This window comes from Thunnus thynnus, chromosome 4 (assembly GCF_963924715.1).
Source record: "Thunnus thynnus chromosome 4, fThuThy2.1, whole genome shotgun sequence".
NCBI lineage: Eukaryota > Metazoa > Chordata > Actinopteri > Scombriformes > Scombridae > Thunnus > Thunnus thynnus.
Genome location: NC_089520.1, coordinates 13,306,760 through 13,334,289, shown reverse-complemented (window position 1 = coordinate 13,334,289; position 27,530 = coordinate 13,306,760). Strand labels below are relative to the sequence as shown.

Sequence of the window (27,530 nt, the reverse complement as noted above, 5' to 3'; positions counted from 1 at the left end):
AACTACTGTGCTTTGGAAGACCCCGAGTGACATAATGTATTCCTTAGCCCCTAACTTCAACCCTCACAATTGCAGGCCTTACCACAACCCTAAACTTAACATACTGTAAAAAATAATTATACTCTTAGCCCAAGTCTTGATCCACAAACTGCCATTTTGGGAAATGAGGACTGAGCAAAATATCTGTGCTTTTAGAGATTTTCTGGTGTGATCTCCTCACTTTCAAAGTCTAAAACCTAAATGTGTGATTATCCACAGTATGTATTTTTGCAAGTTAGGAAATGGAGAACTATAATAACATGTAATATAACACCCACTCACTATGAGTAAAGTACAGTGTCTACACCTTTCATAATGCATTGTTTATAAATCATACATTCAACAAAATAACTTATTGATTAAAGAAGTTGTGTAACTGCCCAGCCCGTTCTCGCTCCCAACTCGGCACATATCGAATCTTGGTCAGGACCCCATGGCGCCACTTTTTTTTTATTTTAACCCAAACCATGATCTCACCCTAACCCTAACCAAGTGGTTTTTGTGCCTAAACCTAACCAGACCTTAACCACCATGTTGTCATACCATAAAATATAATGATTTTTTAACAGTGACTACCGTGATACTGCGTGTTGAAAAACTACAGTAAAGGGGTACCCTGTGCGTTAAAAAGTGATGCCATGGGGTCCTGACCAAGCTTCGATATTTGATGAGTTGGGAGTGAGAACATGTTGAACTGCCATATATTTTGTACTCATTTGAGTCAAGCTAAGAAGAAAAAATAACAATTTTACAATATCCTGCTGTTTCAGTTATTGTATGTTACTCTGGATAACAGTTAGTTGCAGTAAATCCATAAAATGCAATTATAAAATTCTACTACTGCAAGTAAATATACAAAAACAAAGCAAAGAGTGAAGCACTTTGGTACCATACTGATCACTATGCTCCAAACACCTAATCAAATACCTCAATGAGCCATGAAGGTTTTAAGATGTGATGCAGTTTATCTATGACCATTGAACAAGGTTGTTGTATTGGATTAGACAGAAATAATGAAAACCTGATGTTATTGTATTTACAGCTCACAAGCCTTAAATCCCTTCTTGATTTCTACCATTGTGGATCCATGTCTTGATTTTCCCATTATCCTATCTGCTGCACCTCACTGAATGACACGTGAACACAATCTCAAGCCCATTCCTTGCCCACCTTGTGGTATTTATCTGACTGAATGCAGAGGGACAGATATCATATAGTGCCATGTGTGCAGAAAAAAGGCTGGGTGGAAAGCCAAATACTATACTAAGTATGGCCTGGGGTAACAGAGGCCTGTCAGCTCTGCTGTGCCGTGTCACAGCTGGCTGAGTGGGTCACTGCGACAGATCACCTCAGTTTGGCCATGGCACCGCCAACCTCCAACCCTTGGGAGAGTCAGTCTGAAATAGCTAAATGTTAGGCCTGTCTGAAACACACACACATCACATCATGTACACGTGAGCACTACACTTACTCACCTCATGAGTGTACAGCATGGATACTTAAATAACCATGAACACACACACACACACACACAGGCACTCAATAGACATATACAATAGAAGAAAGTAAAAGAAAGAGCAAACCATTACAGATAAGGAAAAAAACCCCAGACAGGCTCACAGTTTGCCAGACAGTATTTCATGAGGTGTGTAGGAGACTGAGTGAGTCATACTCACCAAATGACTCTTCCTTTTGTCTTCCAAGCTTCCTATTAGACGAACCAGCAGACCTCACAGACTTGAATATTTACTGATTCCATCTTTTTGGCTGGACCACAACAGTGGGGCCAGCCCTACAAACATGAATGTCATGAATGACTGAGTGAGTCACAGAACGTTGGTTGGCCGAAGGCCGCCAAAGTTTGGGACAACCAAATATTCCAGAATGTATTTCACACCAACCAGCAGCAATGGCAGATATTTTGATGGATATATAATAAGACCTGGGACACATTCAATCTGAAAACAGTGTGCACCATTTTGCTACGGTTTCCAGGTTGAACAGCATGTTTCCTCAAAACATGTGAAACGGTGTGAAAGGGTGTAAAACAGGCTTTGAGGTACATTTTCTTTCATTTGGTGGGTGTGTCAGAAGTGTTATGAGTGAGTCTCCGTTTTGTGAGCAAAGACGCGCATTTCAAATACGACTTCAATGCATTTCTTAGACCTCAGGGATACACACAATACAAGTAACACTGATGTAAACTCAATCTTTGTTTTTTACAAGAAAAGTCCACAGTGCTTTAGTACCAAAAAAACTAATATATTTAACAAATATTCTATAACCTGGTGTATAAAGTTAGTATATATATCTTGTCTATTCCATGTGGACTATCTACAGTATATGCTAGTGATTGAAATCCAAAAACAATATGTAATGTTAATGTGAGTGCTACAAGATTAGGAATTAGAGATGTGGACGTACCAATTTAGATAATGAAAGTACAGTAAAAAAAAAAAAATTCTTCCTAGAAAAATATGTTGCTTTTTAACTGATCTTACCGCTTTTCTTTTGACACTTTGGCCTCTAAAATTCATGAAAATGGCATGCTGGTATCCCGAAATTGAATCAAGTCCAGAGCAGTGTGTTGTGAAATTTTAATGTGCCAATGGACACCATGAGGAGGCTTTTTACTGCTGGAAATAATGGATGTGTTTGAAAACACACCTCTGACGTTTCTAGTGCATTCCAGGCTTCAGAGATGAACCTCTCTCAGCTCATTTTAAGTAGTTGTGTGTTTATTTATTTATTTACTCATTACCTCCCAGCTGCCATCATGAAATGGATGATTTCTGCTGTGAATGAGAAAACCGCCTCCCTCTCACAACCTTGACCTTTCAGACACCTCTAGTGCAGATGGGCTGTACTTTTGGGAAAGTCTCCCCTTCTAGCTTTCCAGAGATGCAAGAGATTTAGGGGGGTCAGGAAAGGGGACTGCTAGATAGAAATCTAATTAGGTGATTGTGCTTGAGGGAGCTTCACTAGCAGCTCGATAAACTCCCACACGCTCGCTCTCTTCCTCTCTCATTTCCCTCTCTTGCTCCACTCTCTCTCTTTCCCTCGGCAGTTTGCGCTCACCCCGAAATGCCGCCTGAGAGTCCCCCTGCTGAGGGCACATTCACAGAACGCAGATCAGGGCTCACTTACTACATCTTCACTGCTGTTCATATCTCTTCAAAGAAATGAGTAGATTCGTCCCTTGGCTGGTTATAAAGCTGTTGCTTACAGTGTCTTGACTTTGCTCATTATTCTTTTACCTTCAGACTGGAATAAACCTGAAAGGGTTTCAAAGAGTGATGAGAAGATGAGAAGATCGGGCCTGTTTCGGCAAACAATTGTATTTTTAATAGATCACTGTGGATTGACTGGATATGTGGTGGTCTCTGCCTCATCTCTTTGGTTTGTGTGTAAGAATGCACACACATGTACAGAAGCCTGGATGCAGTTCAAAATACAGTAACAGTTGAGTCCTATGAAGAATTAACACATTTCGTTAAAGGAATATGTTGTTAGTCCCTGTGCAGTTCATGTAGCTTTTACCCTCCTTTATCTTCTCCTTTCAAACAAAAGTGAAAAGTGTATCTGGTTATTTGAAGTGTACATTCGGTGATGGTTTTGGATTGAAGTCTTGAAAAACTGTCTAATTTTGTTAAATCTAGAGTCTTGTACATGTATAGAGGTACACAATACAATACAACTTGTCTTAGACTACATGGCAAACACTAGAGTCATGCAGTGGTAGATTTTGCAACTCTGTCACCTATAGATTTAGTCCATTTCCAACTATTGTGCATTAGACAGTGCTTATACTGGGAGTAATTCTCAGAGCCAAAGAAAGACACAGTGTGATGTTTATCTTACATTAGCCCTTGCCCTAAAGCATTTTCTTTTATTTGACAGACAGATGAAGTAGTCAAGGAGCTGTAGGCCAGGATGTGCCAATCTTGGAAATGAATAGAGCAATAAAAAAACAGTGCATATTGCGGCAGCACGCAAATGATTTGTGTCATGACACTGCCAGAGTGTGGTTTTGCATGCAAAATAATATGTGTAATAAGTGTTTGGATGTTCATCATACATTGCGTGCATGTGTTGTTCTTAACCCTTAGTGAAGTGCTTTTATTATGGTTAATTTCAAATATACTGTACCTTAATCATATTTTAATTTCAAAGCATGGATAATGTAGAATATCTATTTTAAAACATTAGTGATCAACATTTTGCAGGTGCATTCAATATAAACATGTTTGATAGAGAAATGTGGTCACGGAAGCATAACAGTTCACAGAATTCATTTTTCCATTGTAGAATAATTTAATTTAGAAGGTTTCATTTAGTCATATCATCTTTTACTAAAACAATTAACTCTCAAACGAAATAAAAGCCATTACAGTTTATGAAACTATAGCAGTCTGGACCATGGGTAAGATTTTTTCTTGTTATCATTTTCTCTTTTTCATTTTCTCTTTTAAACACCATTGTAGGAATATAGGCCATAATTCCTGGCTCATTTCTGTGTGTTTCTTGAGTGCAGATTTTGCAGTACAGCAAGGAAGAAGTGTATGATTTACCCTGAAATCATGCCTTAGCGTTTTGTAATTACAAAGTAAGCCATATTATCCCGAACAGCCTCCCTGAGTTGTGGGTATGACTAAGCCTGTTCTGTGGCTATGATGCAACATCAACGCTGAGAAGCTGTTTATTGTGAAGGTTTGTGGCCCGGAAGTGCGCTCGGCAGTGGCTTAGTCACAGTAATGCATAGCCACCGCTCAGGCTTGTAATTCAGAGTTGTGTGCAGTTCTATAAATGAATGAGTCTGTCTCGCAAAGGCAGGCAACACAAGCTTAAAAATAACACAATAACACAGATGTCTTAATGCGTGAGAGAGTTGTGGAGAATTTCAACAGTATTATTGTTTGAATAATCAATTTGCAGGCGAATTATGAATAAGGGACACACTTTTCTGGAAAGGACAAGAATGAGAGTGAGATACTTTGGAGGAGATAAAGCAAAGGACAAGGATTCACAGGAAAAGGGAATCACAGGGATAGATAGAGAGAGCAGGCAGAAGAGGCAGAGAGCTGGAGGAGTAAAGATAGACAGAGGAAGGATTCAGTCTAGTAAACAAAGCTATGTTTAACATTTTAAAAGTATCCTGCCTCTTAAAGATGTGACTGCTACAGTAACAGCTGAGTAATGGTTTGATATATTTCCCTCGATCTTATCTGAGGCTGTGAGCTTTTGTGAGACCGGGAAAAGGAATTACAGCCATCGAACATCCTGCTTTGATCATTCTGAGAAATGCTTCACTTAATGGTAGTTCTGGGGGCTGTTTGTCATGTAGGTCTCCGCTGATTTCTAACAGTGCCTCTGAACAGTTCACCTTTGCCTATGTGTGTGTGACTGAAGCAGAGATAGGGAGAAGTCACTGCAAGATCAAATTTGTCTTCTGTAACAAGACAAAGAAAAACATTTATTGGGACATTGTATAGTATATCTCTGCCTTCCAAAACCAAACTTGGTTTTGGCACCCTTTTGAAAGGTTTTACAGAAGTTAGAAAAGCTAGTGGAGGATGTTATGAGATTACCTGTGTCAGTCTGTTAAGTACAGTTTTTGTCATGGAAATATCTCTCGAAGAGCGACTCTCCCAGCATTGATGGATTTTGATTTCCTCTCACACGACGCATTGCAGAGTAGTCTCTCTTGGTCAGTTCAGTTGATTGTTGAGGATCATAGTTAAGATTGAAATGATTCAAAAATCTGAAAACTGAGCATTCATTTTAACATAGTGATTTTAAAATAAGGTCCAGCAACTCTCTGCCTTTCTCTTTTGATGGCTCTTTCTTTTTGGATGAGTGAGAACAGCAGAGTGATATGTGCAGTGGGAGTAGTGCCATGCACACAAACGCGGACAGCAGTGGGCATCAAAATGGCTGGACAGAAAATAAAAAAACTGAGTTTCCACAAAGTCAGTGGCAGCACTCAGCTTTTATATAACTGTGTTATTGACAAAAATGACTTTGCTATCTGTGCTATATGTCTGCTGCAATCTGTAATAAACAATACAACAGCGATAGATACTGTACATGTACACAGTGATAAAAGAGACTGATCATCATACTCCCAGAGGCAGATTCTGTTGTTTACCTGTTCACAAATTTGTATAATTGTTAAAAGGTTATTGTTATACTTTAAGGTGTATTGAGTCATATCATAATCAAAGGTCATAACATAGTAAATATTCATTTATTATTCTTTTCTAACCATCTGTGTGAAAATGTTTATTGTTTCAGTGTTTATTTTCTGTCTCTGTGTCATAGAGTTGCCAAAAAAAAATGTCACGACTAACTTCACAAATAAAGGAGCCTCAACCAAAGAGGAAAATTAAGTTTCTTCCTTTGTAGCATGAAAGTCTCATATTTTAAGCCAACAAATACTCACACAAGTTCAGATACTGTTCAGCGCCTCAGCACTATAGTTGTGCAACATCAGCTCTTGCAGTTGGGGTTGTAGAAAAATCATGTAAACCACATAAATTTTAAATATGTATTTTCAAAATAAGAGATACATTACTGAAACTAAAATCAAAATACACATTATTTGACTGATTATAGACTGATTATACATTGTAGGCCACATGTTGGCATGGGAAAAATGTCTTACAACAAATATTAACAAAACTTTGCCTTTGCACTTTGCAGTATGCTTTATGCAGCTTGTATGCTTTATTTGACTCATGTTGGATTGAAGATGTCCTCTGGGAAAAGTAGATTTTTGTTTTGTTTTTAAGTGGGAGTATGCAGTTAATAAAGGTGAAGGAAATCAAAGTGATATGCAGACTTATATGTTGTGCATGGGCACAGGAAACAGCGCCGACGGATGTGATGTGAAAATATCATTTATCAGCTTGTGGTTTGATGCAGGCTGCAGAGTAATAGGATGAGAGGAGGATGAATTGTCACTGAGAGGCCTGTGTTAAGGTGAAAGGATCTCCAGGGGCTGTTTGATGTCTGTTCAACTCACAGTGAATCCTATCTCACCTTATTGTGTCCACACAGAGTTCTTAAAATTGGATCACAGTTGAGTTTTTATCTTTGAATGTGGATCACTATTATTGTATTAGATAGGAGGACTACACCCTTACCTAGTCTTTGTGCCTCTCTTCATGTTTCCCCGCACATTTGCATTTTGACTTTGCTTCTTCTTGGGGCAAATATGGAATTTCCCTGTCCTTTTCTGTTCTCTAAAGCCTTTTAGTGAGACATTTTATTATAGTTTTGCATTCCTAACATTAAGATTTTTTTTATATTGCTGTGTCAACTTTCTGGATAAATCATTTTTATCTCTTTGTGACTGTTGCCCCTTTGAACTGCAATTTCATAGGAAGCTTCTGAGTCTGATGCATCCAAGTACACTCACTCCACCTCACTCCCTTCCTCATGAAAGAGGCATATGAAATGTAAAGTGTAAAGTGCTTTTCATATTCATTTTCTTGTTCCCATTGAGTGGATCTGAGTAGAAAATGTAACCTCTGTTTCTTCTCTTTCTTGTCCTTTTATTTCCGTTTCTGTGTTGGTTGCTACTCTTTCCTCAGCTAATTCACACCATCAGTGTGGTGGATAGAGACGAGCCACAATCTGGACATCACTTCTACTTCACCCTGGCTCCTGACGCCTCCAGCAATCGACACTTTACCCTGTGGGATGTCAAAGGTGAGGGGCAAAGTTCGTAGATTAGGTTTAGGGGTGAAGAAGCATGTTTGAGTAGCTGTGCGGATGGCATTATCAGCATAATTTGATTTTTACGGTATAACTGCACAAGTAGGAGTCTGTAAAATCAAGTGATATATTTGTCTTGAGTTCTGCAGTATGATGAAGCTAATGACGATAGAAGAATTTAAGGTGATCCCACATTTCCCAGAGTGATTGGTAATTTGAAAGTTGTATGAAATGCTTGAGGGCGATCTGCGAATGTAGACCATAAGGTAATATTCAGTTGGTTTAAAATACTGCGGCTGACAGGTGCCAGATGGTTGATGTTTTTAATATAAGACAATTCATAGAGTACATTGCCAAAATATCTTAGTATAGTCTTTTTCAAAGTGAAATTCAAAACACTGTATTTTTCTGTGACTCTGAATTATCAGGCAGATTTATTTTATTATTATTTTTGGATAAACACCACCTGTTGTGGTCCTCCAAGTAGAGTAATATTATTAGAAAGTATTACACTCCAACACGCTCTATTTACAAAAGACATTCTTCACAAATTGTCTTGAGCGCACAAACCACAACTCTATACTGAACTGATTTTTTATGAATCCCATCATCCTTGAAATATGTATAGGCTTCTTTGTTTAAACTGTTTAAATCCACATGTTTTTTTGATTCCTCTTCAATGTAATGTCAACAGCTTATATAATTTCTTGAAGTGTCATCATGAAAATTGCATTTTGTTGAAACACAACATTTCTATGTATCTGCAAAATGTAAGGAAACATTAAAATCACTGTGTTCCCCAGTGATGACTTTGCTTTGTCAGGAAGATGGGCTTTTTCATGCTTGTCTGTGTTTTCACAAATGCGCTGGCAGATCCCTCGTTTGGAGATGTGTACCTAAGTAAATGTGACATCTGGCTAAATCAAGATTGATCTGACACCAGGAAAATGTCAGGGGAGCAGCCCGAGCTCGGGAAATGTCACCATGTGGAGGCAGCGAGGTCTGCCGCAGTCCCGCTCGCATGCGTGTGTATGAATACACACATAACATGGTTCTTGTATAATGTACATACACATACTGTATATACACACATGCAGGAATAAGTATGTCAAAATGTATCCCTCTGGCTTTCTCTCTCGGTACACACACATACATAAATACAAACATACAAAAGACTGTCTGCTTTTCTATCTTTCATTTTCTCACATCTACCTATGTGTGCACATGTAGGTGGATGAGTGACATGGTGTATATGTAAGTAATTAAAAGAATGATGAATAATTACAATATATTCATGCTTACATGTAAATGCCACACCTCCCTCAACACACACACACACACATACTACCACAGACCCTGTATATATTTTGGTGAAAGACAAACAAAACCACACAGACTTTTTATCCTCCCACCCCTATTTTTTCCCACTCTGGTGTCTCTTTTCATGGACACATTTGTCAACCTGTCACTTTCAATCTGTCACTTCTTCTTTTCCCCATCATGGCCTCACATTGCGTTCTGTCTCCAAGCCTTGACACACAATGATGAAAAGTTGTTTTTTTCCCCCCATGTTGATAAACTCTTTTAAGTTGTCGCTTGCGTTCTGTACAACAAAATCTCATCTTTGCTCAATAAACTTTGCGGTTACATGAAAAACTGCCATGATGTTGCCTGGAAAATGCCCCACATCATACTTAAAATGGAGTCCCATACAATACAAAGCTGAAGAAAGGAAGACATTCACACATTTTCTTGAGCCATTCCAAGTATTCGGAACACTTTTTGGATTTTTTTAGTTTTTCTCAGTCAGTCCCAAAAATTTCAAAAACTTTTACATGTGTCACTGCAGAACTCATCTACTGTATAAAGCATTAATATAGCAGTCTTTCAACAACCAGGAGCCAGGAGTACCACAGCCAGACAAAATCCCTATAAAAGTTGTTCTTCACTCAGATTCTTTAGGCTGTCATAAAGTGTATTTTTTTTCCTTTTTTGTCTTGTCTTTTTTCTGTTCTTTTCTTAGGTTACTGCATTTGCTTTTTACTTTCATAGCTCTCTCTGTGTGTGTGTAAATGAATATAAAGCATAAAGTCACTTTTTTATAAATTGTGCCAGGAGTTCAAGTCTGTTCTCATAAGAGAAAGAATAGCATTGGTCATTTGTTCAAATACATGTTTTCATTTCCCTATCCTTTTCACAGTATTTATTTTTAGCTAAGCTAATAACGGGACTCTAGAGATGGCAAAGCGGCCATTAACTTGTATTTTTGTTTATTTTGTTTAATGATGTTGTGATCATAAAATCATGATTTTATCTGCAGCTCAGCATCTTGGTAATGACAGCCTAGTATTTAGAGCTGCAATAAAATGTCATACTTTTTTCCGCTGTCTTACAACAGAAACAGATAAGTAAAGTTTGGCTCCATTATAAGCAAACAATCACTTGATTTACTACTTCCAGATAAAGATGGATGTAGGATATTGTTCTTATCAAACCTACATATGGCCATGGTTCTACGTTTATTGGTTTTCATTCAAAACTACACAAGATGACTCATTCTATAAGTATCCATATGTCTTGGAGAGAATCTTCTTTAAAGCAGACAGCAATGGAAGAGAATGTTGTGTAAAAGTCAAAAGGACAAACTCAGGGGCGAAACATTCCCGTACACAAACAGTAATATGAAGATTGTTCTACATGTGCCAGAGAAGCACTAGGGCGGCATGGATAACAGTGATATATGTTCTGGGAGATGGATTGCTTGGTATCCACTATGCAAGTCTACCCCACAAAGCTGCTCTGATTCTATTTGTCAAAGCCTCCTCCTGTATTCTGTCTTACATTTGTCTATGTCTCTCGGGAGACGGCTCATATGTGAAGTTTAATTTCAAACAGTGGCTCTCTCACTCATTTTTTCTTCTGTTTTTATTTGCTTTAGAAAAAAAAAAAAAACATGATAAATGCTGACAGCGCAAGAGCAGTTCACTTTCCCAGTGAAATAATTCAACCCCAAGTTAAACTCGAGAATCCTGTCACTCTCCCTCGAAAGTCCTGGAATTGTGCATTATGGCAAATTATTTATTCAGACTATATTTAACAAAAATGTTTGTTTTTTTTGTCTGACCATTGCTTGGAGAAGTTATTTTCATTGTATTTTTTAACCAAATGGCAAACATCTTACATTGTCAAGTATAAAGTCTTGAAAACTAAGATTTGTCCTGACATTTTGGTAATGTCAAATAGACCCGCATGATCAGCATTCATCAATTCTGATGCAGCTTTGTAGTCTGTGAGCGGAGAAAGAAGTTTTGTTCTTCAAATATTAAATCACTCATGTGTAATTCTCTGCTTTATCTTGTCTCTCTGATCCCCAACCCCCAACACACTCACACCGCCCACTCAGACACCACTGCTGGCATCCGGACCCAGCGGTCAGGCTTTAACCGCCATGAGCAGAATGTGTACTTCCTGCCCATCCTAGTGGTTGACAGCGGGCCTCCCTCCCTCAGCTCCACAGGGACCCTGACCATTCATGTCTGTGGCTGCGACACAGGTGAGTGCTACTGTACGAGCTGCACCATTAACTAACATTATCATCACTGTCACCTTCTGCATCAGCAGCAGCGGTACTAAAAGGTAATCTACATGCCATTGTTTTGGTCAGCAAACAGTTCTTATCGGCTTATGTTTGTGGAAAACAAAATAACTCAAAGCCACAAATCCGCAGACAAATGGCAACAGAGATTTCAGCTGGGTGAAAATATAAAATATGCCTGATAAAAAAATACACTCTTTTGATAAAACAGTGCTTAATCATTGTCCACTGAACTGACTCATAAGTAGTGTTGAATCTGTATAATAAATGCTAATTTTTCTTTTGCAACACAGAGGGAGCCATCCAGTCCTGCAATGCCACAGCCTATGTAATGAGTGCTGCTCTCAGCCCTGGAGCTCTTATAGCACTACTGGTCTGCATGCTCATCCTCATAGGTAAGCAGATGGATGTACTCATGTAAGTATGTATGGATGGGTGTATGAGGGGCTAAATGGATGGATGGATGATGGATGGACAGATGGATGGATAAGCACAATTCATTAGTATTGCTTTTCTGGGGTCATTGCCAAGTTCAACTACTCCAGCAGGACCACCAGGAGCAGTGCATTCAATAGTGGGATGTACCAGTTAAAAGGCAAGACTGAGGGCTGCACCTTAAGACATTACTTCACGTCTTCCACCCATAAAATCATGCAACCATGCATGTGTCTTTTAATGGATTGACCACTTTTAGAAGCTATCTATATTTCAAGATTAAAATTGCACGTGCAGTGGCAGAAAACGACGAATGACATAAAAACAAGATCAATTTTTCATTTTTTCTTTCACAAGTGACTTTCTTGTTTGACATTTTGTTGCTACTTTTATGGAGGAGAAAGCTTTTGTTTAAACAAGAGCACAGATGATGCCAGGGTTTATGAATGATATCAAGCCACTTTGATCCTCAGAACACAGACGGAGATGGAATGAATGGGAGTGAAGTGGAGGGGGGGTTAGAGAGAGCAAACAGGCAAAAGAGCTGCCTCAGCACTTGTATCCCTCTGGAACAGCAGGCTTTAAATAGACAAGGCTTTCCAGACATTCTCTGACTTTTATACACAGACACGTACACATGCATGCACACGCTCACCCTCTCAGAGACCGAAGAGGTTTGGTATTGTCATATCTGAAAATTTTATGAGTTAGCTCCCCCTCCACCACCCCACCATACCACCCCCCACCCAACCCCCACTGTACATCTTCAACATCTTCAACTTCCCACTCCTCTTTGACAGAAAGAACCGACAACGCTGTCACTGTGTTTTGTCTCCCCCGCTCTTTGCCTCTACACATTTTACATCGTGCAGGCAGTGAATGATGGATGATGTGACACCAGGCAGCTTTAACATTGCTATCTATTTCTTTTAAGAGCTTTTCTAATGAGAGCTGTTAAAACTTTGTCTCCATCAAAGGCAGAATGAGTAGGATTTTCCTAAAAAACAATGTATAGACTCATAGAAAAAATATCCCTCTCAATCATCACTTATGACCCAGTAGAAGTATATGCAGTGTCTGTATCTGCAGAAACCCTGCCCTCTGCCTGTATTTTCTTATTTCACTGTGTTCGGGACGTTCCCGGGCTTCAACCTTTGGGCAGTGGGTGTGTAGCCCCCAGCCAATAACAGCGTGCAGGTTCTTAGGGCGGGACTCTATAAAAACGTAGCGACATAGCGCTGTACTGAGGAGGAGGGGCCAACTTTGAATGTTATGTTTACAAACTGCAACCGACAAATCCTACTCACTCTGCCTTTAACCAAACCATCTAGTGGAGTGAACTTCAAAAGCAGAGCATCATTTATTCATTGTGGTTTTAAAAGCCTCAACAAAAATGTTATGTACAAATCTGAGGCAACCTCTGCTGGCTATTAAAAAAAAAAAAATGTTTGCAGTATATCGTGGTTTTCGTTTTCTGGGCTAGATGACATCCCCTCAAAGACCTGTGTTGAAAATAATTCTCCGGCCTTTAAACATGTGGAAAGCAAAACCCTGTGAAGATAAATATAGTTGTATGGTACAAATTCACGTAGTCAGAATTTTGCTCATTGCAGCCTGATGATTTAAAATATACACCACATTTGTAGCATGCTAATATGCTTAAACTATTTTGTATTATTTTATGTTTCATGCCATTTTGATTCCACTAATGGAATGATGCCATGCTGATTCCAGCGGTGTCAGTGACTAATCGGTGTTAAGTCCATGCCACTTTGAGTTACTGATTGGTAGAAAATGGACTGAACGTCTCATCAAAGCACTGAAGGACAGGCTAAGTTGCATCGCCTGGCTTCTGCCAGTCTTCATGTGGACAGGAAAATCAAAGGGCTGTAGGGGCTGAGTTCAGGGGGATGAGTAGTGTTTTCACAACTATCGTGTGGTGTGAATAACAGACGGGAGCGAGGCATGTGGCAGCAACCTTATCTTATCAGCTGCCATTGCCACAACACTTTACTGTTCCTCCTTTATTTACTGAATGCACATGCACACACACATTTAGTGTGTACGTGCTAAGCACACTTCCACATGCTTAGATAAATCACTCCTCGACCATGAACTGCAAAGCAATCAGTTTTTTCTATGCACCATTACTGTGTGCACCTTGTGTACACACACACACATACAAACACACACACACAGCATCTACTTAACCAGCCAGCCAACTTTCCCTGTCTCCAGAGGCTGGACCACCTCTATTACATCAATTGTTGGATGATGAGAAAAATGAAAACAAATTTCTGCCTAATTACTTTACAAACAAACAGTCCCTCCATCAGTTCATTTATAGGCCTGATGTGATGAATCCATTCCACTGTGTCGCAGCATCTGCATGCATCCATTCCAATTACATCCCATCTGCTTGTGATGAACTCCTGGGTGGGGGCAACCAGCGCAGCCCAAGGGTAAATTAACCGTCTTGTCAGGAACGCTTATCGCAACATCTGTACACATGGGGACCAGCTTTGTATGTACAGAAGGCAGCTATACACAGGTACATATGGTTCCTACAAAGGTAAATTCTGTACATGGTGTTGTATTAACGTTGCCTGAGGCATACTAATCATCAAGTTAAATAGGTTTTCAATAGCTTACGGTTCAAGGATCTGTGTACCTAATAGGCAGTGACACTCACGTATTATCAGTGAGGAAGGATTTGTCAGAAGCGGGGTTATCTTATCGTCTTTGCTTCAAACTGAACTGCCACATATTGTCACATACTGCCTCTTCAATACTATTTACAGAAGAAGTAGCTGATCTGCACATATGAAGAAGTTCATAAAATCAAGTTTTCTACCTCCTATTACTGTCCTCATTAGTGTGAATTTAGAGTAATTGTCTTAGCGCTTGTTTAGTATGCATGTCATTGTGCGCCGCAATTTACCACAAACCATGACTGTTTCCTCAACCCCCGTGGCAATTAATTCGCCCCATTCACGGAGGAGAAGAATAAACACAATGGTTACAGACACCGCTTTCCCAGTGGAGCCCAGCAAACAATATAAGAAGAGAACGACTGTACATTATCAGAAAGAGATAATGCATAAAATACCCATTTCAAGATCAGCGAGGCTCTTTAGGATGGCACAGCTCTTTAAGTAAGGAACACACGGGGCGTTTTCATTCCACAAGTTATTTTTTAAGCCATTTACACCAAATGAAGACAATTACCAAGAGCAACAACTAGTCATTTATATAGATTATGTGCTTGAAACTGATTTTTTTTTTGGAGAGGGCACTTTGCTCAGGAGAAAGAAAAGAATTGGGGAGGGAGATGAAAACACAGGTTAAACATGGTGTTTTATAGTCACATCCTGACTTCCAAGGTCACTGTCAAAGAGTCTATTTGTCCATGGGCTTTTTTCATGCATACTAATAAAGTGCCTTAACACGTGAATTTCCTGTACACAGCACAAAATGTCCTGACATCGATCTAATTTGACTGGGAAACGATCTGAGTATATTTCATTTTCACAATGTATGAATGGGTGTACTGGTGGGTTCCAAGCATCAAACAATCTGTGCCGTCCCAGACAGCACATGTTCCATTGTAATTGATTGTCTTTTTATCTCTATGGGCTTGTAGGCATTTGTTTTAGGCAACAGGCTATCTGTTTCAGAAGATGCATGGTGCCTACTGGTTAATGATCTATCTAAATGTCCCTTCACTGGCATCCCTTTAGAGTACTTCCTCATTGTCCCCGCTAAAAGGAAGAAAAAGGGATTCTGCCCACAGTTACACAGGAACATTGTTCATAGCTGATTGGCCGCAGGAAATACACCCTGGTGCCAATCAAAACTCGTTAACTTAGGGTCTATTTCAGGTCTGTCTTAATTCAGATGATATTGTAAGTGGGAGAGAAGGAATAAACATCTTCTGGCAAGATTTTGTTTTAACAGTAAGCTACTGTAAAGTAGGAAAGAAGTTAATCAATCCACTCCTAACTACTATAAATTCAAGCAATACAAAAGAACATCAAAATAATAATAATATGGTGAATAGGTGGTAGCCAAATGATTAGGGAAGTATACTTGCAGCCAGAGGCACACTGATTCAATATTTTAGTAAGGAAGCCCTAACTGCTCCTAAACTGTAGTTGTAGTGGCAGTCTCTAATATAAATGTTTATAATCATTCCTTTAACTAAAGGTAACACCCACCCTGTTGACTTGATGTAATTTCTTTGCTCTTTTTTTATTAAATAAATTAATTGTTGCTTGATTTTAGAGATATTGTCATGATATTGGTCATCTCTATCTTAGTTATATGTTGCATTTGAGAGCATTTTCCAAGTACTGTATATCAGTCCCTGTCCACATTCTTCTTTGCTTATTAATTTGTTGATCAAAATGAGGCTTGATTGCCGTTTATCCATAGGACTATTGTAAATGGCATTGGTCATTATCTTTCTCATACTCCCCAGTGGCATAATTCATTCATAACTGGCTGTAATTGGTTTTTATCATCACTGAAAATGACACTTGATGTTGCTGCAAGTCTGAGAGAAATCTGGTGGAGGTTTCAGAGGGACAAGTGCAGCCCTGAGGATGGATGATGAAGTCAGGGGGTGGGTGTCTGAGCTAAGTGAGACTTTTCTAATCACAAATGTAGGCAGTGATTAAAATAACTAAGCTGAAATTAAAGCCTCATTGATTTATCTGTGCATACAGCCTTTATTTTCCTCTCATCTCATTAGACTATATTGTGATCCATCTCTATTGTTTTCCCCTTTTTTAATCCAGACTTCATTTTCCAAGGCATTTCTTTCTCTTTGTAGGTGGTTGCCTCTGGTTTTATGTAGTGATGGATCTGCAAGGTCTCAGTTTCACTGGACTTGGATGAGTATTGATATACAGATTGGTCTCCATTAAGCCTTTTGAATCATATTTCTGGGCAAGGCAATCAGGATTGTGGAAAATCAATGCTCATGCATTTGAAATGTAAAACTTGATAATATATTATCTTCCCCTGCTGTGTCTTTGCCCTGAGAAAGTTACCATGAGAGTAGTTAGAAACTTTCCCAAGGAAAGTAATTGCAAATCCAACATGCACAGTGCATATTTGATGTACAGCCCCGCAGTATTTGCACTAATAGTGTACACATTTAGTGCAATTATTTTCTTTTGTACAATTGTTTTCTTAGTACTTATTGCCCTGAATCTTGGTTTGGTATGTCATTCTTTTTAGCAAGATGAAGAGGCATTCCATTTTTGTATGCAAGCTCTTTAACTCAGCCTGACAACTCTTAATCCATGTCTACTGTGCTGCAAGAGAGCTAAAGCCGTGGATTTCAAAACACTTGCTGTAATGACAGCTTATAAAATCCTTTAAATAGGAACCTGTCTTTCTCCTGGCTTTTATCTCATTCTACTGCTCATGCTGATCTGACAAGTTCATATTATAACCCGCGTGTTGTGTTATGCTAAAATATGTGGGTGCAACATGTCCCAACACTTAAGAATATCACGGTCTGCTTTGTAAACTGCTTCCATTAACCTGTACATATTTGACAACTATGTGCAATTATAATCTTGCTGTTTCTCTCTTTCTCTATCTTGTTCTGTCTCCCTCTCCATCAGTTCTTGTCTTGCTCATCCTGACCCTCAAACGCCACAGGAAGGGCCAGAGGATGACAGAGGACGAGGAGGACATGAGGGATAACGTCATCAAGTACAATGATGAGGGCGGAGGGGAGCAGGACACTCAGGCGTATGACATGAGTGCTTTGAGGAACCTCTATGACTTCCCAGAGGCCAAGAGCTGTGACTCTGGCCCTGACATCCGCTCACTGCCACAGTGGATACAAGCTAACCGGGTAGGTGGCGGTGGAGAGGGAGCTGCAGCAGCAGCAGGGGCAGACTTCTCCCTATTCAAAGGCTACATCCGAAAGAAGGTGGAGCAGGCCGATGCTGACCTTTCGGTGCCACCATATGACTCGTTCCAGACGTACGCCTTTGAGGGCACCAGTTCACCAGCTCTTTCACTCAGCTCCATCCACACGCTGTCCACCACCTCCGAACAGGATTTCTCCTACCTCAGCGACTGGGGACCACGTTTCAGGCAACTGGCAGGCTACTATGCTCCAGGAAACCCTGAGGAGGAAGGGTCCTAGCACAGCGTCTCCTTTGTAGAGAGACGTTCAAACTCCCCTCTGTCCTCTTCTTCCTCCATCTTCTCTTCCTCCTCTTCTCACACTCTGGCACTCTATTGGGATCATCAGAGCCAGCACTGTGTACTCCTTAAAGACAGAGCAACACCTCTTTATCTCTTGAAAGAAAAATCCCAGAGTCAAACTTTGAACTCAAGTTTTTTACTTACTTGTGTTTGGTTTTTGAGTTTTCAGACTTCAGCATGAAAGCTCTGGCAATGATGAAAGAGGAAAGAAAGAGAGATGTCAAGTCCCCAAAAATGCTATTTAGATACGTCTGAAGGGAAGATTTTATCTTCCAACTCATAACTGAGAACCTTTATTTTAAGCTATGATACTGTTTACAGAGTTCAGAATATCAGCATTACATAAGTAGAGTTTAATCATGCCAAGGTAAACTGTCTGGAAAACCAGTATTTATTTAAGGAAGAAATATTTATGTATTTATTTGTTTTTATGTATTTATTTATTTATTTACACCATTATCACTATCTTAACTACAACAGTGAACTCTGCTGAAGTGCTAAAAAAAGTGAGGGGAGGAGGACATTATAAATGACATGACATGGAAGAAAGAAGGACTCCGTGGACTCTACACAATACTGGCACAGAGGTGACATCTGGGTCATTTAAAATTACATTCTGGAAAATATTTGTATTTATTTTCTATGACCACTTTTGTAAAATAACCAACTTAAGACCAATAGATGAAAAGCAAAAGTAAACAGAATGAGGGAACAGATGGAGCGAAAGAACTGGAGAAGAGAAGAGCTGCCAGTTCAGTCTGAACGGTTGACACTGACATACTTTTCCTGTATTTTAGTGATTTATAAAGGAGGTTTTTGGAGGTCACAAACCAAGGACAATTGTGTGTTAACAATTTCTTTTCTTATCCTCTCCACAGCCAATTGTAAGGCAATAAGGCACAAACCGCAACAGTGATTTAAGACTAAACAAAATGACTGTTTCATGGAATTGACTGGTGGCCAACTTTGTCCCACTGGGAGCCGATTTTTATTCCAGATTTGTGTGTGAATGTGTACAATATGTTCAATTCATTTTATATCCTGAGAAATTTGTTTTGCTTTTGATATTTTGTTTCCTTTGGGGAGGGGGGAACTAGTGACAACAAGATGGTTGTGTCTGATAAAGTGGGAGAGGTTTAAGGGTAACACGTGATGAATGGACTGGTCCCATCCACCTGATATCCACAACCTATTCAATGTTGACCTTAACTTGCAAATGTATGGAAAATTTAAAAAAAAAGATTAAAACAAATAAATATTTAATTTTTTTGCTAAAAACCTACATCTTGCTGTGTGCAATAAACTACATTACTCAGTGAATTTACTCAGTAAATGAGATTACAGCGATAAAGTAAATAGAGCATCCGTGTTACTAATTATTGTTTGCCACTTGTTTGCTGAAGATGTCCCCTGAATTATGAATAATTGTGGAGCTAGCTTGTGTTTACACCAGGGGTAGATTCAGAGAATAGTCCTAGATGGAAACAAACAGACCATATGACAGGCCACAGCCAAACAAAGACTCTGCTCTCAGCATGGCTCCCTCCTGGCTGCCTTCTGCCAAACTACTGTAATTGTCGTAGTCACCAGAGGATGCTGAGGCATATGAAGTTGCTTTCATCTTTATGATCTGCTGCTAAAATGGCCAGTGAGACAGTGGCTGGGATTCACATTCAATTGCTTTCATAACTGGGTTTCAAAGAAAATGTGAGTTTTTTCAGTCAGTAGTAGGTCTACTATATCCACTCATTGTTTGCTGAAAGATGACATAGGACTGTTTCAAACATGAATTATCCATCAGTGCTAAATATATATATATATATATATATATATATATATTGCTTTTTACAGACTTTTATGGACATGTGATTGAAAAAATACAAAGTCAGAGCAGCTGTCAGCTGTCTTTTAACGCCTATACAAATTCTGGTGTTGCACACTTTAAAATGGTGTTGCAACTGACAATATCATTTTGTTTCAGGGTTTAACTCAGTCATAATTTGAATGAACACCTTCAGTTTCTGTAATTCAACAAGGACAAGGACGTTTAAAGAAATTAAGTAAGGTTTAAGTTCAAACTTACAAATTGATTTAACAATTTGAATAACATTTTACATTACTGTCTGCATCAATTTGCAGTGTAGTTTGTTAGTCTGTATCGCTCTATATTGTTTCAGTATGCATTTATTTGTGTGTCTGTGCCAAGGAGTGATTTGGCCACCCATGATTAATTCTACCCTTTAGCCTAACAGCATTTGCTAACTGATAAGTAAATGTCATGACCTGGATGGATAATGTAGGTCACCATGAGCTCCACAGTAACACTCATACAAGGAGGGATGAATATAGTATGTGTGTACCTTTTAAAGAAACTCTGGACAAGGCAATGTCATCCGGATGGCCACAGGTCATGTGACTAATGCTGTGAAAGCTGAGGTTAAAGAGTAAGCGCATATTCAGGGGAAGAAAGCTCCGCTGGTCACTATTTTCTCTGCAAACGAGTCTTTCATTCATCTTCCATCATTGTCAAAGAAAAAGTCATTTGTCAGTGATGGCTTGCACATTTGAACATATGAATGTTTTGCCATAAATCAGAACATTTTCCCCTAACTTCAAGGGCAATGAGGGGCCTGTCATTAGTTATGCAGATAGATGTTTGGTGATTGACAGTTCTCTAGGGGGATGGCAATGTACGCATTAAAAATATCAGAAATTTTATCATATCAGGATAACCCCCTTGAGATGTAGGCTATCATCTCGATTTCAAGGGGGTCCCAAACAAACACTCACAAAAGAAATGGAAAAAAAACAGTTCAAGACACAACAATATATAACACAACATTGACAAAACAAACAACAAACAACCAAACAACAAAGTAAATAACACAAAAAATAAATAAAACTAAGAAAAGGAAAAAACAAGTTACAACCTTAGACTTGACACAAGGAAAAGAAAAATGATCAATCTATAAATAAATAAAGTAACCGTGATGACGATGAAGATGAGAAAACAAAACATTTTTAAATAAGCGAAATGATGACAGAGAACAGATATTTACAGGTAACTCATTCCAATCAGAAGGATCAATCAGAAATAATTAATAATATCCTGTCCTTTTCTCTCTGTACTTGGCTGGATAATGACAATTGATTAAATATTTGGGGGAAATATGAATTTGCACTGTAGAAAATATCAATCACATATAGCCTTATAGCTGAATAGCATTTGAATAGCAGACACAGTCAAAACAAAGCTTTCACCTTCACCAAATAACAACAAATCCATTTAGCTAAAATCCACTGCATAAGCAAACTCGAATTTACCCAATAAATGCAAATGCAGCACTCTGACAAGCTGAATTAATAAAGTGAGATGACTATTATAGTTAGATGGCCATTGACTTTACAAAAATTTAGATAGAGAAGCGTGAGCCTATGCTTTATCCACAAAATGACACCTTCCCGATGGCCAGACAAGCACTTCATACAAAGTTTGGATAATGACAATTGACTTGTCTGCTGTTCTTGTTCCAGTGACAGTACATTACTTGGGGTTGTAAAGATTTTTTTTATATATACAAAACAAAATCAAAAACAATTTATTTCTATAGTACTTTAAAAAGTCAGTACTTGAAGTGCTTGAAACTGAATGAAACAGTCTTGTAAGATATAAACATAATGCTTAAAACAAAGAAAGACAAGATACGGTGGAAATAAAGGGATAAAAGACATCAAATAACAGTGTGCATCCATTTTCTAAACCACTTATCATGTTTGAGGTCACAAGGGACATGAACCTTTCCCCAGCATGCACTGGGTGAGAGGCTGGGTACACTCTGGACAGGTCACCAATGTATCACAGTGTTAACACATGTATACAGACCTACAAGTAATTTACTGTAGAGGCTACAGTTCACCTATCCAGCATTCCTTTGGACTGTGGGAGAAAACAAGATCACCTGAAGGAAACCAACGACGGCATGTGGATAACATGCAAACTCCACACAGAGAGGCGCCATGGGACTTGAAACCGGGACCCTTTCGCTTTGAGGCAACAGTGCCACCATCAAACAAAAACACACCTACAAATATAAGTTTTAAAATGGTATGATAATATTGATTTTGCCATTGCCTGAACTCCTCAGGCAGGTTGTTCCAAATCACAGGGGCCCTGATGGAAAAAGCCAGTTTACCCCCTCTTTTAAAGGACCAGTGTATAAGATTTAGGGACAGAAATGGAATATAATATTCATAAGTATGTTTTCATTAGTGTATAATCACCTGAAAATGACAACCGTGTTTTCGTTACCTTAGAATGAGCCCTTTATATCTACATAGGGAGTGGTTCCTCTTCCACAGAGCCCGCTATGTTGCACTGCCATGTTTCTACAGTGGCCTAGAACGGACAAACCAAACACTGACTCTAGAGAGGACCTTTCGCATTTTTGGCATGTTTCACGTCCAAAGCGTTCTCCAACACACTAAGGGGGGAGGGGGGGGGTATTCAGTTGGTTGCAATCTGCAAATTCTTGCTAGATGCCACTAAATTTTACACACTGGTCCTTTAACTCTAAATGTATCATCCAGAAGGGCCCTGCTGAAGTATCAGAGGCTGTGCACTGACTCACAAAGGGATAAAATGTTTGCAGTATAGCCAGGGGCCAGACCAACAACAAGGCTTTAAAAGTGATCAGTAAAATTTAAGTTTAGAGAGGATTTTGCTTTTTGCAAGCCGGTGACATGCAGAATTCTTCTGATTCATACAGTACAGTAGAACAGTAAACAAAGAGCTTCTTTATGAAAGGATAAAAAATGGCTTCAAATTCTTTGTTTTTTATATCACAGTGGGATACGTATACTGTCATTCCCACTGGGAATCAACAGCTCTATGCAGGGTTCATTTACTGATTTCATATTTTGGTTTGTCAGTCTGTATGATTGAATATTTCTGGTTATTGCAATTCCCCCACATAAAACTGTGCTCTCAGTTTGCAAGCATCAAAAATGACCTATCTCAAGAATGTGAGTGTCAGTGACAGCAACGTCCAGGAGAAATAAATTGAAGTCAAAAACCTCATTCAGACAGGATTAACATTACAGGAGGAGGTAGGGAATCAAATATTCACTTGGTTCCTCTGTAATTTAATTCATCATTCTGGACAGTGTTTAACGCATTTTGAAATTATCCAAAAGAGAAAAGTGACACATACTTGTAGTTGACATTCCAACAATTTATTTGATGATCTAACACGGTCTTGCTCTCATGATTGTCGAATTGGTTCCCAAATAGGCCTTTATGTTGGTGTTAACATATTTCCGTCTATCAGATTAGCAAAAATATTTTCGACTTCCTTCATTTTCACACAAGTCAAATTTCACAATATGCTGATAAAATGCAGAAGGAAAAGCAGTCCTCCCTGTTGAAAACAACAATTCAAGTGACCTTTCTCTGGATTTAAATTACAGGGGTACCAGCAACTTCTCAGAAAAACAGTAGGTAATCGCTGCTGTAATTCTGACTGGGATGGGAGTGAAAAATTACCCACATATGCACTCTGGACTGGATCAAAATCACTGACTAGCGCAGTTGAATAAGAGGAATGATTTCAGTCAAAATGGGGATAAAGATTCCCTTCCCGTTCTTCAGACATGGGACTAAAACACCAGTGTAGCAAGTATTACTACATTTGGATTTAAATTATGCACTCGTAAATTATATGGGGCACCGCCTCCATTGATTAATTGATTAGGGGAACAATTAATTACACCAAATGAATCATTCTTATATCTGAAAGTCATGAACTCTGAATACAATGACCTGTGTGTTGTAAAATCACAGACAAATACAATGACTTGGCGATAAATCAAGATATTTATTGAACTATCAAGGAATAGAGATTAATAGGGGAAACTAAAAAAAACAAAACATATTTACAACTAAATTGGATAAATGAATGAATGCATGAGTGAATGGGTAAAGTAAATGAACAAGTTATTGCTGAAAGAATGAAGGAATTAATGAATGAATGTTATCAAAAACGAGTCAAAAACACAATGAGGAGCCAAGACTCTAACTACAGCCAATAAAAAATTAATTTTTGAATAGCTCTTACATTAACTCTGAGACAGGAGCATGGTAGATGGCTTCCCTACTGTTATCCTCGGGTCGCCAGAGTGACAGTCAGATGAGAACCGTTGCAGTAGGTTCAGTGAAACAGCTTTGGTTCACTGCTTCTAAGAAGGATGAATCCAGTCTCAGACTAGCTGAGGCTGCGTAATGGACACACTCAGCAGGGAGGTGTCCAAGTCTTGGTGCATTCAGTGGCAGGCTGCAGAGTTAGATACATGGAGCTCTAAACTAATGGGAATAAACCTTAGAAAAAGTCTTTAAAAAGTTTAACTACACGATAAAAATAGGAGATTACAAAATAATAGATTATTCTCATTTTCTGTCATTAATGCCAGCACATCATGAAACAGTGAGAAAACACATAGAAAGTGTAATATTGATTAACCAAATAAAATACAGAATAAAATCAATAAACCTTCATTTCTAATCTGTAATTAAATCTATTGAGGAAACATTATCCTAGCAATCGAACCATAGCTAAATAATACACTTACAATGGTTAATATCAAATAAATCAAATGCAATAATACGTGTGACTTATAATTAACACATTTTGAAGCAGAGTTTGAACTTCCATGACATCAAACTAATTAAATTGTTCTAAAACACAGTAAAAGTTAACATGGGTTAGACAAGTCAAGAGTTTACACATTTAGTAGCGTTTTCTGACCAATTCAGACACTTATTGTGCATTAAAAACAAAAATAAAAGAAGGAGGGAGAGACTTACAGGAATGTGGCTTCTCCCAAAATTTACGACTAAAGAGATAGTGAGCTAGCAGAAGAAGGGAGGATGGTGCAGTCTGTATCTGAAAAGAAAAACAAACTTGTTAATTCCAACTGTCCATTTTCATTCCGTGGGTGGTGTGAAGAGGCACAGGCTTTTAGTCCTGTTCATGTCTCCTTGACATTCTTATACCTTTAGGTCAGAGGTCATTTGGTCTGTGTATGTGTGCTCCTGCACCTATACAGACTGTTGACCAATAGAAATCCTAATGTTTCTGAAAGAATCCAACTTTTCTTTTATTCCTGGGTTCACTCTCCTACACCAGTAACAACACAGGACTCCAGTGGGATATGCCGGAGTTCACCAGTTTCTGCTATAATATCTGTAAGTATTGTCCATATGAAGCAATTTTTTGCTAACATGCCAGCCACAAGAACTTGATAAGATGATAGAGTTAATCAAGGCTGGTTGCTTTGAGTTTGTTATGGAGTCTTTTTGTCCTTCTAGTGGTCAAGGATTTTCAATGTTTAATTCTGAATTATGACTGACACTTTTTCAGATATCAATAACTGTATAGCTTAGTGGTTGTGGTTGAAAACCAGCATATATATGAGTCACATGCAATGTAATGGATTGCACCATGTGAGTGAATCCTATGGACTTTGTGCTTGAATGTCCATCCTTCCTGTTCTGTAATTGTCCTTGATGACTATGGTTCAAGTGAGCTTCTTGACTCTGTCAGAAGCCCCCTCACTGTACATGTACTGTATGTACCACATCTACAGTGATCCTGCTGCTTTGTTAGTGTAAATGACGTGAAAGGCCATTATGCAGGTTTGTAACATTGCAAAGCCTCTATAAACCTTTTTTTCCCTTCAGTAACTGTCATAGGTTACTAAAAGTTATTTAATTAAATAAATAAGGATAAATGTAGTAGATATTTAGAAGAAGGAGAGAGCTTCTGTACTTTGACTCCCTCATCTCATCTGGCTTTTGTTTATTTTATATGTATGATCATGACTAGATTTTTCTTCATTCAAGTATTTCTTAGTTTTCTTGGTTGGGGAATTACTCTTATTAACAGGTGTACATAAATTCCATGTGCTCTTCCTGGTGTTGGCAATTTGGATCATACTGCGATTTGAGGGAGGGATGAAACACTGGGTTCTTTTTCTCTCTAGTTCTGATTTATTTTTCCTTCCAGGCCAAGTAAAAACATTTTACTTCACTGCTAATTGCTTTAGCTGTTTGTTTTGTCTGACCCTTACTAATGTCCAGGTGGACATCTACTTTGTTAAAGAAGTCATCGCTTTGCACGGTGTAAGAAGCACAAAAAGAGTGAAAACCGGGCTCTTTAGCATATACTGTATCTGGGTTGTCTGTCTGGTCCTTGGTGCTCCAAGTCTCCAAATGCTGGCTCACAACTTCATCAGAGGGGTTTTTAGATAAGGTTTAAAAACAAATGAAACATGGACTTTTAAAGCACTTACTATATAGGTTTGGTGACATTGAGTAAACACTTAACTTTGGGGGTTACAGGGATCATACCTGTCATCCTCAAGTTTTTGAGGGCTACATAAGATATTTTAGAAATCACACAGATCTCAAAAAGATTAAAATTCTACTAAAAGCTGTATCAAGGTTTTGTTTTGTAGTCAATTTAAAACATGTAGACCTGATTTAGAGGTCAGTGGTGACTCCTTTATAAGTCATTGCACAGTGGCAATGTAGCAGACAATTGATTTGACAATGCCTCTGTGTTACTACATTTGAGTCTGCCTCAACAGCATTTCTGTCACTTTAAATAAAGGAGGACATCTCAGTGATGCCTCAGTATACACTGTGGAGAACATTAGTACTTTATAGTCTCTTGACATGCAGCTTGCATGGGTGCTGTGAAGAGCTGGATTTCACGGCTTTAGATAAATGAGAATAAAAAGTATAAAATTTTACATATTACTAACATGAAAAAATATGAAGCAGAAAACCATCACAGTTTTGCTTAGGGTGCTCCCCTTGGCAGAATGATGAGTAAAGAACTACAAAATGGAGAACATCTGCGAACTCTCAGTTACAATTGCTGGTATTTGTACTATGTTTTTAGTTTATTATGTCAAAATAGAAGTGTTAAACTAAAATACACTGACAGCATTAAGTGTATTGAAAGTACAACGTTTTTTCGTCAGGCATCATTCTCCTACGAACCTGTCTACCAGGTGTGCATTTTGACCACACTTACTGTAATTATTAATTTGTGAAGGACCACTAACAAAAAAGATCAAGAGAAACAAAAAACAAAAAACATTTTGCACATACAAGCCTCTTTCCATCTGTGCAGGTCACGAACATCCTGCACAACCTATTACATTATTTTGCTTAGACACAAAATAACGCAATATAAAATTAGATATATTTTGTGTACATCACAACTTTCTGATGTGGTGACATAAATGTGATAAAATAATACCTAAATAGGTATTATCCTACATGCTGAATATCATTAACTTTGGGCACAAAATTCAGTGGATGTCCTGGTCATAGAATAACAGACCTCCAGCCTCGGATTGGCAGTCTGACAATCCTGGCAAATGCCAGATGGGCCAGTCCACCTAGTGGGTCACAAGGCCACCAGCAATGTGGGAAAAAAGGCGGGAA

General features: G+C 38.6%; 1 protein-coding gene across 1 annotated transcript in view; it reads left to right on the top strand.

Annotated features, from left to right (window-relative positions):
* LOC137181232 (cadherin-22) overlaps nt 1–19,236 on the top strand; it is a 176,491-nt gene extending 157,255 nt beyond the window's left edge. Inside the window, exons 11-14 of the mRNA XM_067586791.1 lie at nt 7,635–7,752; nt 11,162–11,311; nt 11,647–11,748; nt 17,425–19,236. Coding sequence (XP_067442892.1) covers nt 7,635–7,752; nt 11,162–11,311; nt 11,647–11,748; nt 17,425–17,957 — 903 coding nt within the window. The 3' untranslated portion in view covers nt 17,958–19,236. The remainder of the gene's footprint in view (nt 1–7,634; nt 7,753–11,161; nt 11,312–11,646; nt 11,749–17,424) is intronic.
* The last annotated feature ends 8,294 nt before the right edge of the window (nt 19,237–27,530 follow it).